At 43.2% G+C, this 19,775-nt stretch overlaps 1 protein-coding gene across 1 annotated transcript in view; it reads right to left on the bottom strand.

Annotated features, from left to right (window-relative positions):
• Window positions 1–526: 526 nt before the first annotated feature.
• Window positions 527–19,775, bottom strand: part of LOC311129071 (contactin-associated protein-like 5) — a gene marked incomplete at both ends in the record, with an annotated part of 110,140 nt that continues 90,891 nt past the window's right edge. The window contains 12 exons of the mRNA XM_084161340.1: window positions 527–768; window positions 4,079–4,153; window positions 4,409–4,612; window positions 6,586–6,673; window positions 7,402–7,535; window positions 7,627–7,851; window positions 8,891–9,130; window positions 9,691–9,909; window positions 13,264–13,434; window positions 13,576–13,703; window positions 15,830–15,986; window positions 19,150–19,350. Coding sequence (XP_084017466.1) covers window positions 527–768; window positions 4,079–4,153; window positions 4,409–4,612; window positions 6,586–6,673; window positions 7,402–7,535; window positions 7,627–7,851; window positions 8,891–9,130; window positions 9,691–9,909; window positions 13,264–13,434; window positions 13,576–13,703; window positions 15,830–15,986; window positions 19,150–19,350 — 2,084 coding nt within the window. The remainder of the gene's footprint in view (window positions 769–4,078; window positions 4,154–4,408; window positions 4,613–6,585; window positions 6,674–7,401; window positions 7,536–7,626; window positions 7,852–8,890; window positions 9,131–9,690; window positions 9,910–13,263; window positions 13,435–13,575; window positions 13,704–15,829; window positions 15,987–19,149; window positions 19,351–19,775) is intronic.

Genomic DNA, 19,775 nt, shown 5'->3' with positions numbered 1-19,775 from the left:
AGCCCCGAAACCTGAAGGATCTGGAGAAGGTCTGTATGGAGGAGTGGGCCAAAATCCTTGCTGCAGTGTGTGCAAAGCTGGTCAAGACCTACAGGAAACATTTGATCTCTGTAATTGCAAACAAAGGTTTCTGTACCAAATATTAAGTTCTGCTTTTCTGATGTATCAAATACTTATGTCATGCAATAAAATGCAAATGAATTACTTAAAAATCATACAATGTGATTTTCTGGATTTTTGTTTTAGATTCCGTCTCTCACAGTTGAAGTGTACCTATGATAAAAATTACAGACCTCTACATGCTTTGTAAGTAGGAAAACCTGCAAAATCGGCAGTGTATCAAATACTTGTTCTCCCCACTGTATATGTTTTGTAATAATCAGACAAAGTCACGAGAAGAATCCCTGGGCAAGGGTTCTGGCTCAGCCGCTGGGCTATTTTCCTGTCCGGAATTCTGCAGTGACATCTCCACCTCCCAATCCACTTTCAGAGGAGAGGCCTTCCGTGATGACCAGGGGACTGGTGTTCAGATGTAGTACTCCCTGTTGTCCCTGAGGGTGGAGCTATGACTGTCATGGAGGTGGAGCTCTGTCCGATAGGCTGGTTCTGTCTGGTAGGCTGCTTCTCTCCGGTAGGGTGTTTCCAGGTTGGTTCGGTGCTCCTTCTCCTTGATGCTGGCGTCTCTCTGGGCCTGCCGGTGCTGGTACAGGAAACGGGTCATCACCGCCACTACACACAGAGTGATAAAGACCACTGCTGACACCACACCTGCGGGGGAGCAAGGGCAGCCATCTTTAGTGGACTATAAAGGAAGTTTACAAGTTTACAGTTTACATGTTGTCTATATAGGTCTGTGTTCTATTTATTAAATATTGGCTATTCATTTGGATGTCATATATATTTTAACTGGCATTGAGATAATTGTGAGCTCAAACTGAAAATCCTTTGCCAAAATGGATTCTTACTCTTTAAGAATCTACAGTAACACTTTATTTGACAGCTAGCGTCATAACACGTTATGACACGGTCATAACCATGTCATAATATTTCATAACAGCTGACAATCTGTCACAACACTGTCATAACACTGTCATGACACATATTTAGACGTGTTGTGACATATATTGCAATATTTTATGGCTGCTTATGACACCTACATAAGAGTGTCAAAGCCCACAAATCCTACCACACAAGGCAAACCACTCCATTCTAAATGTATTTGTAAATTCTAAAACTGACCATTGTAATTGTACACACATTGATGTCACACGTGCCAAGCCCAATGCTCTGTCACTGATGACTGGGATGAATATCGGAGCAGGACAAAACTCCCTCTTTGGGACTTATGACTGACATATGGTAATGTATGTGATAGGCTTATCTGACTTATATTATTACCTTTACTAATAAACATAACAGAGTTTTGACTGGACACTATTTAAAAGAAGATCCCAGCTTTCTCATGCTGCTACATTTATTGCTCAGTTATTAAAATGAAGCACATTAATTCGCTTTACAACCTGGCATATTTTTCACAGACAGTCGCAACTCAACAATAATGAAAAAAATGTATGCACTCACTAACTGTAAGTCGCTCTGGATAAGAGCTTCTGCTAAATGACTAAAATGTAAAATGTAAAATAATCTCCCCAAATTGCGCGCACTGCCTTTCCTTCTGACTGTAGGCAATACGATATAAAACAATCCACATCTTATAAAAAAAAAAGAAGAAGCTTATGATCCTCTGTGGCCAAATCATGCTTTAGTAGCCTATTTTGAATAATTGTATTTATTTCAGTATATTTTGGCAATTTAATTCAATTTACTTTAGGAAAAGCTTCCCCTAGCTTTATGGACACACTGCCTATGCTTGCATATTAAAAAGGTAACCGCACGTAGCATCCCTATTTGAGTGCAGGCTACGGATTATGTTTTTTTGTGGGCCATTATAAAAAAAAAATTAAACCTGATGGGTGTGAATATTATCAAGTGCATGTCAAATTGTTTATGTTAATGTTAATTAACGGTCAATTACTGCAGTTATTTGTATGACATCCACCGGCTGACAAAATGTCATGACCACAACAGCCCTAGGTGAACATACATTTAAACAATTTGCTTTTATTTTTATTTTTATTATCCTCAGCAGAGGAAGAGGGCTGCAGGGTCGCCTCTCAGCATCCCTCTGCTCTCCCTTTCCTCACTGACCAAATAGGGACACCATCTTCCAGCTGCCTCACGCACAAATTAATGTTGTTACTCCTATGACCAGAGAAAGTGAAATATTCCTCGATATTAAAAAAATACCAAAGCCGCTAAAAATAACAACGCAAGCCTATCGATACACTTTCCTACTCATTCATTGTAGCTGCAGTGCTGGTTGTAGCGCAAGTGGAAGTAGGGCGAACGTACATTGTATGGTTATAAAAGTGTTGAATAGAAAGTGTTGACAGTGCTGAGAAAAAACTTAAACATCACTCATAAAAACAGCAGCTCTTTGCTGTATTTGTTGACAGTCTCTCTCTAAAAGTTTAGAAATCTCACAATATCAACTTTGCTGTAGCTGTCTATTACGCTAGCTACATGAAAAGTTGAGAGCTAGCTTTAGCTATGTTATGAAAACATTGTGAAAACTGGATTGTAATGTATTTGAGAATGTGTGAAAGTGTTTCCTATTGCAATAATACATTTGGTATGAAGTTTTAGTCTTCAGCTTTCTTTAGCAGTGTCACCGCATTGTAGCATACTCTATTCTGATTTCTGTTCTTTACCTATATTTTTCAGAGAAAGTAAAGCATATACTGCATCCTGCAGTGGAGGTGAAGACCTTGAGGGAGGCTGCAGAAACAAACTTTACAACAAAAGGAAACTTATTCGAAATAATACGATTTAGAGTTAAATCCTTTGTTGTTTTTGTAATGAATTCTTTACAGTTATGTTTTTATTTAATTGTATTTAGAATAACTTGTAGAGAATACACTTTATGACACTGTCATGGAGCATTATGACCATCAGAATCGTATAAGCCAGATAGGCCTGTCACGTACATGCCCTTATGTCAGTCATCAGTCACATTTACATACATTTACGTCATTTAGCAGACGCTCTTATCCAGAGCGACTTACAAATAGGTGCATTCACCTTATAGCCAGTGGGATAACCACTTTACACATTCTTTTTTTTTTTTTTGTTTACAAAGAGGGTGTCTTGTCTTGCTCCTGAAATCTGCTCCTGCATTCATCCCAGTCATCAGCAACAGAGCATTGGGGAAAGTGCATGTCTGACATCAATGTGTGCACAACTACAATTATCATTTAATATGGTCAATTACAGAAAATGTTACATAAGATAAACACACTGTTGACACAATGGCAATGGTGTAATGGAATGTTCTGCCTTGTGTGGTAGGTTTTGCGGGTTGTGACACTCTTATGTAGGTGTCATAACCAGCCATAAAATAATGCAGTATATGTCACAACAGGTCTAAATGTGTGTCATGACAGTGTTATGACCATATTATGACAGGTTATGACAAGGTATGTCAGCTGTTATGACATATTATGACACTAGGTGTCAAATAAAGCATTCCCAAATTTACTTAGGAATGTTCTTTGATCTTCTTTTTGTTCTTTTGTATCTGTCAATCCATTATCTCCATGATCTCCGTTATTTCCATTATCTCCATTATCTCCATTTCATCCATCATCACCATTATCTCCATTTCCTCTGTTATCTCCATTATCTCCGTTATCTCCATTATCTCAATTTCCTCCATTATCTCCGTTATCTCCATTGTCTCCATTTCCTCCATTATCTCCAAACATATCTGACTTAAAGTCAATTTATAAGACCTTTTACTTTACAGTGCAAATAACAGCCCTTCTGGGTAATTACTTTGGAAGTCTCTCCAGTGCTAGAAATGTCTAAATTGTGGCATGTTATCCTGTCTTGACAGACACACATTATTCCAAGAAAACGTCTGAGTAGAGAGCAAGAGGCAGAGATAGCTGGGGCTCATTTCACAGGACACTGACTTTGGCAATTGAGCACTTTAACAACTCTGAATTGGAAATCTCACCTCCAATTACCGCCGAGTTGCTTTGTGAAGCGTTCCTTAATGGCCCCTTGCCTCTGCCTACTGTCTCTGAATGATCTACCGGAAGACGGAAGAGAGAGTGGTGACATCATGAGGAACGGATTAGATCATCGATCTGTAATTTGTTTGAGGACTGGGGACCGACATAAATCAATGAGCAACGTTCACTTGGGAACCATCATTGTGACAGTGGAAGAATCTGTAGACTAAACTCTATCCCGGCTTTGATGTTGACAGTGTACAATATTAAAATGTTAGACGATATCGTCCACAGAAATACAATATATTCTGAATACATTCTACATTCCTCACCTGATTGAGAGTGAAATGTTGTTGAGTCAGCCAGCGCCCCACAGTTAGACTCCACCAGGTGACCCCGTACACTGACCAATGAGCTGCCACGGTTCAGTAGCGCTGCCTTCAGTGGAGCCACGTGATTGAACTGGACGGATGACAAGCAGCCAATGAAGCCCTTAGATCCTGCCTGCATCACTTCCTCATCCCCAGCATTCACTCCTGTAAACAACAAGGAAGGTACTAATCAAACTCACAGATTTATCTGATTAATCTGAATGTTAATAAAACATTCAAACATCCACCGACTGCCACAAAGACACCAGTATCTAACCTTGACTAATGCACATGTTGGATAGTATCTCTCAAAGCAATCTCTCTCTTTGTCAAAGTGAGATAGCACGAACCACTGAGCAGGCTCTCTTGAGACTGTATGTCAATTGTTCCTGCTTGTTATGTTCAATAAAATAGTATATAAATGCATATGAACTGTATGCAAATACAATTGGAGCTCCACAAAATCAAATCAAATCCAATGTTATTTTTCACATGCGCCGAATACAACAGTTGTAGACCTTACCGTGAAATGCTTACTTAAGAGCCCTTAACCAACACTGCAGTTTTAAGAAACATATTTCCTAAATAAACTAAAGTAACAATAAAATAACAATAACGATGCTATATACAGGGGGTACCAGTACTGAGTCAATGTGCGGGGGCACAGGTTAGTCGAGGACAATAAGTTCATTTAAAGATTCCTCAGCATTTGCAGGAAATTAATCATAACGACTACCACATATGCAGATAGCATGCTGGCTGCTTAGAGCACTTGACTATCATTAATCAGAGATAGGAGCGCTGGGAGCAATTTGCTATTTTGATTTGTGTTAAGGACAAGAGTAGATATAAGATATAAGAGAGATCGGTGTGTGCCTGTAATTTCTCTAAAGATATTAGATATTTCAATATAATGGAGCTAATCAAACCACGAGGGTCAACATTCAACAGCATCTTCCCTTTAAAGTAATATTGTATCTAATTGGTTTGAAATCTATAATTACCATACTTCCCATAGGGGGCAATTTACTGTACAGGAAGTAGTGTAATTGACCCCCAAAAGTTCCACGGTGATCATCACCACCATGTTTATCATTTCTCTTCGTTTGTGGCACTGCAGCATTCATTTTGACTTAATAGATCCCTAGGAGACATAACCCAGCCAAGAAGGTACATGCATTTCCTTTCATCCTGCAGAAAACACATTGTAAGTAGTGGATGCTGTTGCACTGTGCTGGAGTCATATGAATACAGTATGTGTGAGAGATAGAACAGGCATGCTCTAGAGGGAATGGATGTTTTGTCCTATATACTAACCCAGATTTAGAATACATAATGTTGTTTAGATTTTGTGTGTTTAACTTGACTTTCATGACTTTTCATGAGTTTGATGAAAAACTGGAAATCATTTGAATGATTGAGACTTAGGCCTATGTTTAGTAGTTTTGATTCAATCCCTCTAAATATCTAATACATTGCCAACGATCAATGTCTAAAAACAGTGTTCTTCTCAAAACCCCCATAGACAGCATCTAGTCATACATGTATTCATCCTCATCCAACAGGGGATCTCCACTATCTTAATGATAAGATGAATACATTTGTTTTGAAATGCAAATTATGTTGTCAATTAGCATAGATTTGCTCGTTCCCTAAGCTATTGTGAATCTCTGTGTTAGACAAATTACGCTTGGTTTACTTAACAGTTCCATTTAGCTTCTGACTAATGCGTGAAGTGATAAGCTTGAGTGCAATACTCCCCAAGATTAGTGGTTCGTGAGATATGTGAGACTGATTATTAGACAGATACAATGTCCTGGTGGGGTGGTGATGGAGGTGGCTGACACCCCTCCCCATCTGGCTGTCAATTCTATGCCAGATGCGAGAAGTGATTCAGATATTCGACCAAATCTAATGCTTAGAATGCCTACATCACGTTATATCACTGACACGTCTCGTCTATCTATTCCAGTTTACAAGCTTTGCCTTAATTGCAAAGACTGATTCTTCTAAGCCCTGCAATGTGGTAGGCTGTTCATTTCCTCCATTTAGAGTAAAAACCATGACTGTAGCCTCCAGTCATTTAATCATTTCAAACTACCTCAACCAACACATCCTCATTTCTCTGGTGGGCTCACCTGTGACCTTCCCCAAAGTCAGTGATTTGATGGAGATTAACACTGTGTCTGATGACAGGATGTACTTTAGGTTCATGTCCTTGTCAATCTAGTGGAGTGGGAAAAAGCACAAGGAGGTGTGAAGAACACATTCAACCACACACAGAATACTTGGTTAATCCAACACATTGGTTAGTGTAGGCAACTGTACTTACATTTTTCCTAACACAGTATTTGCTCATGGTGAACAAGTAGAGTGTAGTTCCCCTCTCTGCTTAGTGTGATGTGATGCTAATGTCTTCTCTTTTTATATACAATAGCTAGTCCCAACTGTTTGAATACACCTTGTACATACATTCTACACTCCCCAGCTCCTCACCCTCTTCACTCCCTTTCTCCTCACCCTCTTCACTCCCCAGCTCCTCACCCTCTTCACTCCTCACCCTCCTCACCCTCTTCACTCCCCTTCTCCAAACCCTCTTCACTCCCCAGCTCCTCACCCTCTTCACTCCCCAGCTCCTCACCCTCTTCACTCCCCTTCTCCTCACCCTCTTCACTCCCCAGCTCCTCACCCTCTTCACTCCCCAGCTCCTCACCCTCTTCACTCCTCACCCTCCTCACCCTCTTCACTCCCCTTCTCCTCACCCTCTTCACTCCCCAGCTCCTCACCCTCTTCACTCCTCAGCTCCTCACCCTCCTCACCCTCCTGCTCCACACCCTCCTCACCCCCCTACTCCTCACCCTCTCCACCCTCTCCTGCACCTACATTTCTGTTTCATACATGAAAATGTATGAATCTCATTTGTTGTAAACATCCCATATGTATCCACTGCTCACCTGTAGGTAGACGTCTTTTCCCTCACGGTGGATTCTGATACGGTGGAGGCGTCCATCTGCCAGGCTTGTGGGTCTGGGGCTGAACACATCTGGCCTCATGTCCACATGGAGATGGTACCAGATCTGGAGACTCCCTGTAAATCACAAGCTGGGTTAAACCGTGAATTCAAATGGTTGAATCCTACCTTGATAATCCTTATTTTTTTTATAGTGGAAAATGAGTACCGTTGCGTGCCAGGATGACTGCTATGTACTGCTGGCTGAAAGTGCTGACAGTGAGCAGCATGGCAGGGCTCTGTGTGGTCATGAAGATGAAAGCCATGTTCTCTCTGGCCCTGCTGTTCTCTCTGTAGACGCTGGAGGCCTGGAAGCTCCTGTTCTGCATCACAGAGAAAGGCTCCTGGAAGGTGTAGGTCACCGACGACTCTCTGTCAAACGACACAGACACCTCTGCATGGACAGGGAGAGAGAGGATGGGTTAGGTCATTTCATTTATTGTCTATGGGACTCCCAATCACAGCCGGTTGTGATACATCCTGGAATCGAACCAGGGGGTCTGTAGTGACGCCTCAAACACTGAGATGCAGTGCCTTAAACCGCTGCGCCACTCGGGAGCCCCAGTGCATTGTATCATGGGTGACAGTCCAGGACAATATGGTCACCTCTTACTTGTTGATAGCCATCAATAGTATCTCCATTCATGCTATAGTAACTGCCCCAGAGGCAGCAACTTCAATAGCATATGCTATTCTGTTAATATGAAATATGTTTATGACCATCTAAAATAAAATAAAATATATATATATTTTGTAACTTCTGTGTTCCAGATGCTACGGTAGTAGGATTGGATCAAAGTGAGACTATTGTATTTCAGACCAGTGGAATATTTCAGGCGTGTCTGCTCCATAATAATGGAGGCCTAGATTAGTGTGAATGTGAGAGCAGGATCCTCTCAGACAGACCAGAGAGAGCAGAGGAGGAAGGATCTGTCATCTCATCCTCTCCCTCTTTGATCTCTTCTTCAGATGGAGTCCAATCTGCACTCTGAATGCCACTGATCTCAACACCTCTACTTCAATACTTCAAGAGCAAGTGAACATTAGGACTGGGGCAGCCTAAGATATTTGCTGGCATTGAATATTTCACTTGAAAACAAGAAATATTCAAGTTTTCATCTCCTCTGAGCGATGTTAGATTTCTGTAAATGTAACGCAATATTTTGCAACAGAGGGCTGTTGTGACATAACTCTATGTTAATCAACTTCTCCTGACTGCAGCAGATTGCACTTCACGAGGGAACTTTTCACCCAGGTGTTAAAAATTATACTTTACAAACTGGAAGTGCATGTTTTGTATGTATACCTGTAGTTACATGTTATAATCATAGATTCAGTATCAAAACAGCATCAGAATGAGTAGATGAAACAACATTACAGCTAAATCAACCCAAGGCTTAACCTCTGGGATGGAGTTACTATGAGTTTCACACCTTCCTTGCAGGAGGGCCCCCCGTAGGCAGACTGGGAGCAGTCACAGACATAGCCGGTGTTATTCTCGATGCACCTCCCTCTGTTGTGGCAGAGACTGCTGGAGCCGCTGCAGTGGCCGGGGCAGCCAGCGCTCACTCCCGGGGTCATCTTAGCCCGCTCCTCCAGGTTAAAGGTCAAACCGTTTATAGTCAGAGTTCTGATGCAGCCCAAGAAGCCCCTCTGCCTGGCCGCCGTTCCCCCTGGAGGAGGGACCACAGGTTATAACTAGTTCATATGTTTATTACAGTGTTATTAAAGATGTATAACTAGTATATAATGCATCATATTCCACTGAGTACTAGCTGCTGTTCCCCCTGGAGGAGGGACCACAGGTTATAACTAGTTCATAATGCTGGTTACAATGTTATAACCAGACCTGGGTTCAAATAATTAAGATAACCTTTATTAGAATACATAAGTAGTTGAATATTGGAATGTATTTCGAAATACACTTGTAAAGTATTTGAAAATACTCAAATACACTGACTCAAATACACTCCCACGCATTTAACCCAGGTATTAGAAAATATTATTTGAAAAAAGTATTTTGAAATACTTCAGATACAATTTGGTCAACTATTAGTTTTATTTTACATATAACCATTCAAATACTCAAATAAAACGACTTGTTTTGAGCTGTGTATTTGAAAATACTATATTAGTTATAACTAATTTATATGACTTTTACAGAGTTATAACACACTTATAACTGCTCTATGTACATATTAATCCACAGAGGGGCTGTTCGCCCTAGCCCTACCCACAAACAGCTGGCTGTTGAGCCGGAGGCGGAGGTGTCCCTCAGATGGGGCTTCCAGGAAGCGCAGGGGCATCTGGTCCACCTGCAGAGAGGCCTCTTTCACGCTGCGCTCCGCCCTCACGTAGTGCCACTGCCTGTCATTCAGGGGCACGTGGGACTTAATGGCCAGGACCACCGGCCCGTTTCCCACGTCAAAGGAGAACGTCACTACGAACGGAGCTGAGGGAACAGAACAGGGACACAAGCACAGTCAGGTCAGTAGTGAATCTGAGACTCCTCTTTTCTATGGGACACCATTTCATTCCATGTCGATGGCATGCAATGTGATGCATTGATCCTTCAAAGCCTTTTTTTGTTACCAAATCTTTATACATTTTGTCATTTTCTTGTTGGGGGAGCTACAGGCGCAATATACAAATTCATATAATTTCATAACTTGCATCCACCTGTATGTAAATCAAAAAAATAAGTGAGCCCCCACCCCCAACCCCATTCCCCCAACCCCATTCCCCCAACCCTACCCATCCTACGTCTCCATCCATCCAACCACCCACCCAAAGTGACTCACAGTCATGAATGCATACACGCTGCAGTTATTTCAGAGCTCCAAATGTCCTGTGAGAAAATGGAATCTAATGAAAGACTTAAAGAAAAGCTTTTACAGACTAATTTTGAGCTCAAGGTGGTGTTAGTCAGTACATTCACAATGTAGTTTGACCATTAGTTTCTTCAACAGCTACTGTTTACATGGCCGCCACGGAAAGTGTTATTAGAGGCTTGACAGCTTGATAATAGAGCACTGTGTGTGTCATTAGGATTACATTATACAGTGCAGGTCAGGAGTAACATTTTGCAAATTTTTCAAACTGCATGTCAAAGGTAGGCTACTGTAGCTGGGAAGTGCTTTCATCAGAAAATAGAATCTTTATGATTTCAAACCACTGGCCTCCTCCAAATTGATTCTGGTGTGTGTGTGTGTGTGTGTGTGTGTGTGTGTGTGTGTGTGTGTGTGCGTGCGTGCGGCTAACAAACTCACAGCTGAGCTGCGGACCCATGCCAAATCTTTTCAGTCTCCTTAGGAGGAATAGGTTTTGTCGTGCCCTCTTCACGACTGTCTTGGTGTGCTTGGACCATGATAGTTTGTTGGTGATGTGGACACCAAGGAACTTGAAGCTCTCAACCTGTTCCACTACAGCCCCGTCGATGAGAATGGGGGCGTGCTCGGTCCTCTTCTTTTTCCTGTAGTCCACAATCATCTCCTTTGTCTTGATCACGTTGAGGGAGAGGTTGTTGTCCTGGCACCACACGGCCAGGTCTCTGACCTCCTTCCTATAGGCTGTCTCGTCGTTGTCGGTGATCAGGCTGTTGTGTCATCGGCAAACTTAATGATGGTGTTGGAGTTGTGCCTGGCCATGCAGTCATGACTGAACAGGGAGTACAGGAGGGGACTGAGCACGCACCCGTGAGGGGCCCCCGTGTTGAGGATCAGCGTTGCGGATGTGTTGTTACCTACCCTTACCACCTGGGGGCGGCCCGTCAGGAGGTCCAGGATCCAGTTGCAGAGGGAGATGTTTAGTCCCAGGGTCCTTAGCTTAGTGATGAGCGGGTCGGTAGTCATTCAGGCAGGTTACCTTTGTGTTCTTGGGCACAGGGACTATGGTGGTCTGCTTGAAACATGTTGGTATTACAGACTCGGACAGGGACATGCTGAAAATGTCAGTGAAGACACTTGCCAGTTGGACAGCGCATGCTCGGAGTACACGTCCTGGTAATCCGTCTGGCCCTGTGGCCTTGTGAATGTTGACCTGTTAAAAGGTCTTACTCACATCGGCTATGGAGAGCGTTATCACACAGTCATCCGGAACAGCTGATGCTCTCATGCATGTTTCAGTATTACTTGCCTCGAAGCGAGCATAGAAGTAATTTAGCTTGTCTGGTAGGCTTGTGTCACTGGGCAGCTCGCGGCTGTGCTTCCCTTTGTAGTCTGTAATAGTTTTCAAGCCCTGCCATATCTGATGAGCGTCGGAGCCGGTGTAGTACGATTCAATCTTAGTCCTGTATTGACTCTTTGCCTGTTTGATGGTTCGTCGGAGGGCATAGCAAGATTTCTTAGAAGCTTCCGGGTTAGAGTCCCGCTCCTTGAAAGCGGCAGCTCTACCCTTTAGCTCAGTGCGGCTGTTGCCTGTAATCCATGGCTTTTGGTTGGGGTATGTACGTACAGTACTGTGGGGACGACATCTTTCGATGCACTTATTGTAGAAGCCAGTGACTGATGTGGTGTACTCCTCAATGCCATCGGAAGAATCCCGGAACATATTCCAGTCTGTGCTAGCAAAACAGTCCTGTAGCTTAGCATCTGCTTCATCTGACCACTTTTTTATTGACCGAGTCACTGGTGCTTCCTGCTTTAGTTTTTGCTTGTAAGCAGGAATCAGAAGGATATAATTATGGTCAGATTTTCCAAATGGAGGGCAAGGGAGAGCTTTGTATGCGTCTCTGTGTGTGGAGTAAAGGTGGTCTAGAGTTTTTTTCCCTCTGGTTGCACATTTAACATGCTGGTAGAAATGAGGTAAAATGGATTTAAGTTTCACTGCATTAAAGTCCCCGGCCACAAGGAGCGCTGCCTCTGGATGAGTGTTTTCCTGTTTGCTTATGGCCTTATACAGCTTGAGTGTGGTCTTAGTGCAGCATCGGTTTGTGGTGGTAAATAGACAGCTACGAAGAATATAGATTAAAACTCTCTTGGTAGATAGTGTGGTCTTCAGCTTATAATGAGATACTCTACCTCAGGTGAGCAAAACCTCAAGACTTCCTTAGATATCATGCACCAGCTGTTGTTTACAAATATACATAGACCGCCACCCCTTGTCTTATCAGATGCTGCTGTTCTATCCTGCCGGTACAGTGTATAACCAGCCAGCTGTATGTTATTCATGTCATCGTTCAGCCACGACTCGGTGAAACATAAGATATTACAGTTATGTCCCGTTGGTAGGATATTCGTGCCTGTAGTTCGTCCACTTTATTATCAAGCGATTGTAAATTGGTTATTAGTATCGATGGCAAAGGCAGATTAGCCACTCGTCACCGGCTCCTTACCAGGCACCCCGATCTCCTTCTGCAATATCTCCTTTTCTTTCTACTGCGAATGACGGGGATGAGGGCCCTGTCGGGTGTCTGGAGCAAAATACTCTCGTCCGACTCATTAAAGAAAAATAATTTGTCCAGTTCAAGGTGAGTAATCTCTGTTCTGATGTCCAGAAGCTCTTTTCGGTCATAAGAGACAGTAGCAGCAACATTATGTACAAAATAAGTAACAAACAATGCTGCTCTTTCATTATTTTTTACTTATCAATTTTTTACTTACCACTTATTTTTCTTAAAAACGGCATTGTTGGTTAAGGGCTTGTAAGTAAGCATTTCACTGTAAGGATCTACACCTGTTGTATTCGGCGCATGTGACAAATAACATTTGATTTGATTTGTATGTGTGCGAGTGTGTGTTTTGTGTGTGTGTGGCCTTCTCTTGCTTGTGTGTGAGTGTGTGTGTGTGTGTGTGGCCCACAAACTCACAGCTGAGCTCCACTCTGATGAAGTCCTTGAGGCCCACGTTCTCCAGGAAGACTCCTGAGGGAGTGCTGGTCTTGAAGTAGAAGGAGATATCAGCGCTGAGCTCTGCCTGGAGGGTGGGGAAGTGCAGGTAGGATGACTCCTGGTAGAAGGACGCTGCATTCCACACAGACTCTAGAAGACAGGAAATACATATATTTTCTAAGAGTTTGAACACACTCAACATTCAATCAGCATTTGGCCTGGAAAAGCAAGGATGTTCAAAAGGGACCATATGTAAGATAAACATTTTACAAAATAGAACAGTTCACCTACTGTCGCCATAACAACGCAGCGGGCCGATTCTGTAGAGCGCCTCAGAGCCGGTTCTGTTGGTGTCTCCAATCACGATCTCACTCACTGGTAAGTGCTCTTTGTAGGAAAGGACTCCTGTGTCATTAGCCCTGCAATAAACAGAGAGAGAGAAGCCTCTTAATTTCACTACAGATAAACTAATCCAATCCTCAATCAGCATTGCCTGAAACTTTAGAGTAAACACTATAAAGATGGAGCAATCGATCAAGGTCTGGACGGGTGCCTCAGGAGATATGCAAATTACGTTTCCCAAATGCAGAAGTACATGGGGAAACACTGGGTGAGAATAAACGTTCAAAATAAAAATAATGCTCGCAACGGAATTCAAGTTCAAAACAACAGTTGAATTGTGATGAAGATATCCCTGTATTAAAAGTTCTATATGGAAAGAAAGTAATGCACCAAAAACATTTTTATAATGATCAAAAGACAAACCCATTGGCTCGTACAGCCTTGATATTGATCAATGAACAGCCCAGTACAGTGGCTTGTGAAAGTATTCACCCCTCTTGGCATTTTTCCTATTTTGTTGCCTTACAACCTGGAATTAAAATGGATTTTTGGAGTGTTTGTATCATTTGATTTACACAATATGCCTACCACTTTGAAGATTCAAAATATTTTTTATTGTGAAACAAACAAAAAATAAGACAAAAAAACAGAAAACTTGAGCGTGCATAACTATTCACCCCCCCAGTCAATACTTTTTAGAGCCACCTTTAGCAGCAATTACAGCTGCAAGTCTCTTGGGGTATGTCTCTATAAGCTTGGCACATCTAGCCACTGGGAATTTTGCCCATTCTTCAACGCAAAACTGCTCCAGCTCCTTCAAGTTGGATGGGTTTCGCTGGTGTACAGCAATCTTTAAGTCATACCACAGATTCTCAATTGGATTGAGGTCTGGGCTTTGACTAGGCCATTCCAATACATTTAAATGTTTCCCCTTAAACCACTCGAGTGTTGCTTTAGCAGTATGCTTAGGGTCATTGTCCTGCTGGAAGGTGAACCTCCGTCCCAGTCTCAAATCTCTGGAAGACTGAAACAGGTTTCCCTCAAGAATTTCCCTGTATTTAGCACCATCTATCATTCCTTCAATTCTGACCAGTTTCCCAGTTGATGCCGATGAAAAACATCCCCACAGCATGATGCTGCCACCACCATGCTTCACTGTGGGGATGGTGTTCTCGGGGTGATGAGAGGTGTTGGGTTTGCACCAGACATAGCGTTTTCCTTGATGGCCAAAAAGCTCAATTTCTGTCTCATCTGACCAGAGTACCTTCTTCCATATGTTTTTTGAGTCTCTCACATGCATTTTGGCGAACACCAAACATGTTTGCTTATTTTTTTCTTTAAGCAATGGATTTTTTCTGGCCACTCTTCTGTAATGCCCAGCTCTGTTGAGTGTACGGCTTAAAGTGGTCCCATGGACAGATACTCCAATCTCTGCTGTGGAGCTTTGCAGCTCCTTCAAGGTTATCTTTGGTATGTTGCCTCTGATTAATGCCCTCCTTGCCTGGTCTGTGAATTTGGGTGGGCGGCCCTCTCTTGGCAGGTTTGTTGTGGTGCCATATTCTTTCCATTTTTTAATAATGGATTTAATGGTGCTCCGTTGTTCAAAGTTTCTAATATTTTTTTATAACCCTGATCTGTACTTCTCCACAACTTTGTCCCTGACCTGTTTGGAGAGCTCCTTGGTCTTCATGGTGCCGCTTGCTTGGTGGTGCCCCTTGCTTAGTGGTGTTGCAGACTCTGGGGCCTTTCAGAACAGGTGTATATATACTGAGATCATGTGACAGATCATGTGACACTTATGTGATACTTTCTTTAAAGTCTCACTGCCTCCTTCTCACAAATGATCCCAAAAATATAAAAATTAAATAAAGTTGGTTCAACACAGTGGCGGGTCATTTTGACCCTAGGACAACGGGAGGGTTAACTAATTATGTGACTTCTGAAGGTAATTGGTTGCACCAGATCTTATTTAGGGGCTTCATAGCAAAGGGGGAGAATACATATGCACACACCACTTTTCCGTTATTTATTTTTTAGACTTTTTTGAATTTGGACAATTTTGTGTATGTCCATTACATGCAATCCAAATAAAAATAGATTTAAATGACAGGTTGTAATGCAACAAAATAGGAAAAACGCCAAGGGGGATGAATAATTTTGCAAGGCACTGTAGATACACAGAGAGACATATTTGCCTTGTTACCATGAGTCTGTGTCAGCATCACAGTTGCAGAAGTAGTTCATGTCCATGCAGTTGTCCTCCATGCTGCAGGAGCACTGCTGAACCCCCGGCAGGAAGCCTCCCCAGTAGGTCCGTCTCTCTCCACCCTGGTCCACCCACCAGGACAGGGGGCTGCCATCTGCAGCAAAGCACAACATTAACAGTAAATAGAAAATACAAAACCAACAGGAAAAGTTTCACAGTAGCTAGTTACATAGTCAGTTTAACCGTATAACTGGCTCAAATTGACACTGAACTGGTCAGACGCTTAGAAAACACAGCACCATTTTTAAAATAATATTATTGGAATATATGATGTAATCCATATTCAAAGATAACATTTCCCCCTGCTGGTCAGTGAGACATTAGGGACCTGCTAATAGTCCAGGGGTCATTCCTGCAGTATGGCTTTCTGCACTGTGACTGTGATTATAGCCCTGGGCATCTTTTGGCATCCCATGGCAGTGTGTCAATGAGCCCTCAGTGATGCCAGTCAGGCAGGCAGGGCTCATTTCCTGGAGCATCTGTAAGTGGCCCTGCTACAGTCTTCTGTCCCACAACATGACTCTGCCTGAGAGACACTATAGGCCTGCAGGAAGCAGCCTCTCAGCTCTCAGCATAGATATAGGCTTCTATCAACACAACATGACTCTGCCTGAGAGACACTACAGGCCTGCAGGAAGCAGCCTCTAAGCTCTCAGCACAGATATAGGCTTCTATCAACACAACATGACTCTGCCTGAGAGACACTACAGGCCTGCAGGAAGCAGCCTCTCAGCTCTCAGCACAGATATAGGCTTCTATCAACACAACATGACTCTGCCTGAGAGACACTACAGGCCTGCAGGAAGCAGCCTCTCAGCTCTCAGCATAGATATAGGCTTCTATCAACACAACATGACTCTGCCTGAGAGACACTACAGGCCTGCAGGAAGCAGCCTCTCAGCTCTCAGCACAGATATAGGCTTCTATCAACACAACATGACTCTGCCTGAGAGACACTATAGGCCTGCAGGGAGCAGGCTCTCAGCTCTCAGCACAGATATAGGCTTCTATCAACACAACATGACTCTGCCTGAGAGACACTACAGGCCTGCAGGAAGCAGCCTCTCAGCTCTCAGCACAGATATAGGCTTCTATCAACACAACATGACTCTACCTGAGAGACACTACAGGCCTGCAGGAAGCAGCCTCTCAGCTCTCAGCATAGATATAGGCTTCTATCAACACAACATGACTCTGCCTGAGAGACACTTCAGGCCTGCAGGAAGCAGCCTCTCAGCTCTCAGCATAGATATAGGCTTCTATCAACACAACATGACTCTGCCTGAGAGACACTACAGGCCTGCAGGAAGCAGCCTCTCAGCTCTCAGCACAGATATAGGCTTCTATCAACACAACATGACTCTGCCTGAGAGACACTACAGGCCTGCAGGAAGCAGCCTCTCAGCTCTCAGCATAGATATAGGCTTCTATCAACACAACATGACTCTGCCTGAGAGACACTACAGGCCTGCAGGAAGCAGCCTCTCAGCTCTCAGCACAGATATAGGCTTCTATCAACACAACATGACTCTGCCTGAGAGACACTATAGGCCTGCAGGGAGCAGCCTCTCAGCTCTCAGCATAGATATAGGCTTCTATCAACACAACATGACTCTGCCTGAGAGACACTACAGGCCTGCAGGAAGCAGCCTCTCAGCTCTCAGCACAGATATAGGCTTCTATCAACACAACATGACTCTGCCTGAGAGACACTATAGGCCTGCAGGGAGCAGCCTCTCAGCTCTCAGCATAGATATAGGCTTCTATCAACACAACATGACTCTGCCTGAGAGACACTTCAGGCCTGCAGGAAGCAGCCTCTCAGCTCTCAGCATAGATATAGGCTTCTATCAACACAACATGACTCTGCCTGAGAGACACTACAGGCCTGCAGGAAGCAGCCTCTCAGCTCTCAGCATAGATATAGGCTTCTATCAACACAACATGACTCTGCCTGAGAGACACTACAGGCCTGCAGGAAGCAGCCTCTCAGCTCTCAGCACAGATATAGGCTTCTATCAACACAACATGACTCTGCCTGAGAGACACTACAGGCCTGCAGGAAGCAGCCTCTCAGCTCTCAGCACAGATATAGGCTTCTATCAACACAACATGACTCTGCCTGAGAGACACTACAGGCCTGCAGGAAGCAGCCTCTCAGCTCTCAGCATAGATATAGGCTTCTATCAACACAACATGACTCTGCCTGAGAGACACTACAGGCCTGCAGGAAGCAGCCTCTCAGCTCTCAGCATAGATATAGGCTTCTATCAACACAACATGACTCTGCCTGAGAGACACTATAGGCCTGCAGGAAGCAGCCTCTCAGCTCTCAGCACAGATATAGGCTTCTATCAACACATCTGCATTGTGTTACATGACATTACATTTCAAACCCGCATACATTACAGATGCCCTCTCATGGAACTCACTTTTCCATTAATGATTGCAGGTTACACATTCATGACGGTGTGATGTATGAGTTCACAAAAATACAGTTTTTAATCATTCACATTTACATTAATCCATTTGCCAAACTGGTCTAATAGTAAACAATTATTGATCGCTATATCTATTGAACAGCTAAGTAACATGGTGTGTATGACAGAGGGGCTGAACATCATTGACCTTCTATAGAAAATATATGTGTTGAAGCACGGCAGCCAGCAGAAAACAACCTACGTTATTCGTGTTCCATCTGACACGGTTCATATATAGCCCATGAAATAATAATATGCCATTTAGCAGACGCTTTTATCCAAAGCGACTTACAGTCATGTGTGCATACATTTTTTCGTATGGGTGGTCCCGGGGATCGAACCCACTACCCTGGCGTTACAAGCGCCATGCTCTACCAATTGAGCTACAGAGGACCACAATGACTTGTTTCCTGTCTCTTTTTGATCCTCTGTGATAATTAACTTGTTTGTTTGCGCACACATGACAGCTGGGGAATCAGGGAATTCAGGAGTTTATGAATGTTTCATGATTTAGGAGCAAATGTGGGATGCTTGGGAGACTGTTTGCTCTCAAAGCAATTGAAGATTGATGCTCAGAGACATGCTGGGCGGTAGCCTTTCAAGTTATTGCAAGATAATGGGATCAATGTTTGAGGATGGAGCTTATATTCACACGCTCAGGTCAGACTCAGGTTCATTCTCAGAATACTAACCAGTCATATTACGGAACAGGTCCATCTGGGAACATGTCTAAATTTGACTTCATAAGGTGAACAGGATGCTATCGACCCAACTCACCTCTGGTGTTGAAGAGGCGGGACTTCCTGCAGCCGTACAGAACTTCCTGTTGACATTGCTCTGACCTGGCCACGAGGGCCATCAGTTGTTCAGGTGAGGCGCTGTAGTTAAACTTCATAACGTAGGGCTTCTGTAGTGTAGAACCCTGGACCCTGACTGGATCTGTGCTGTTGTGGGTCACTACTGTCCACACCTTGTTCTCTACAACACAACATGGAACAAAACACAAAGTCAAACCTGAAGACATTTTGACCTGTAACATGCTGTACACGATGTGCAGAGCTGGTTGGTTGTGTCATATTTAACCTTTTGATTATAAAACCTTGGATATATTCACAAGCTTTGACTTAGTATAAGCTAACATCCAAATAAACATGTTGAATTAATGATTACATTTATTAAAAAAGGGCTTCCTGCATGTACAGTAATCCACAGTCAAACATAAGATTTCCTGTAGGCTCTCTAACCAAGGGTGAATAGTTTGCATGATTAATTGAGGTGAGGACTCCAATTCATTACCATCCCCACATTTTATGTATTATGGGGGATTTGGTGTTTACCTTGCCTGAGAGAAAATCCTCTTCCACTTTGTGATTATTCACATCCCAGGTTGTCAAGCTGAGAGT

The sequence above is a fragment of the Coregonus lavaretus genome (assembly GCF_964263955.1).
Source record: "Coregonus lavaretus genome assembly, chromosome: 5".
In the NCBI taxonomy this organism is placed as follows: domain Eukaryota; kingdom Metazoa; phylum Chordata; class Actinopteri; order Salmoniformes; family Salmonidae; genus Coregonus; species Coregonus lavaretus.
Note: the sequence above shows the minus strand (reverse complement) of the source record. Positions and strands in the feature narration are given on the sequence as shown.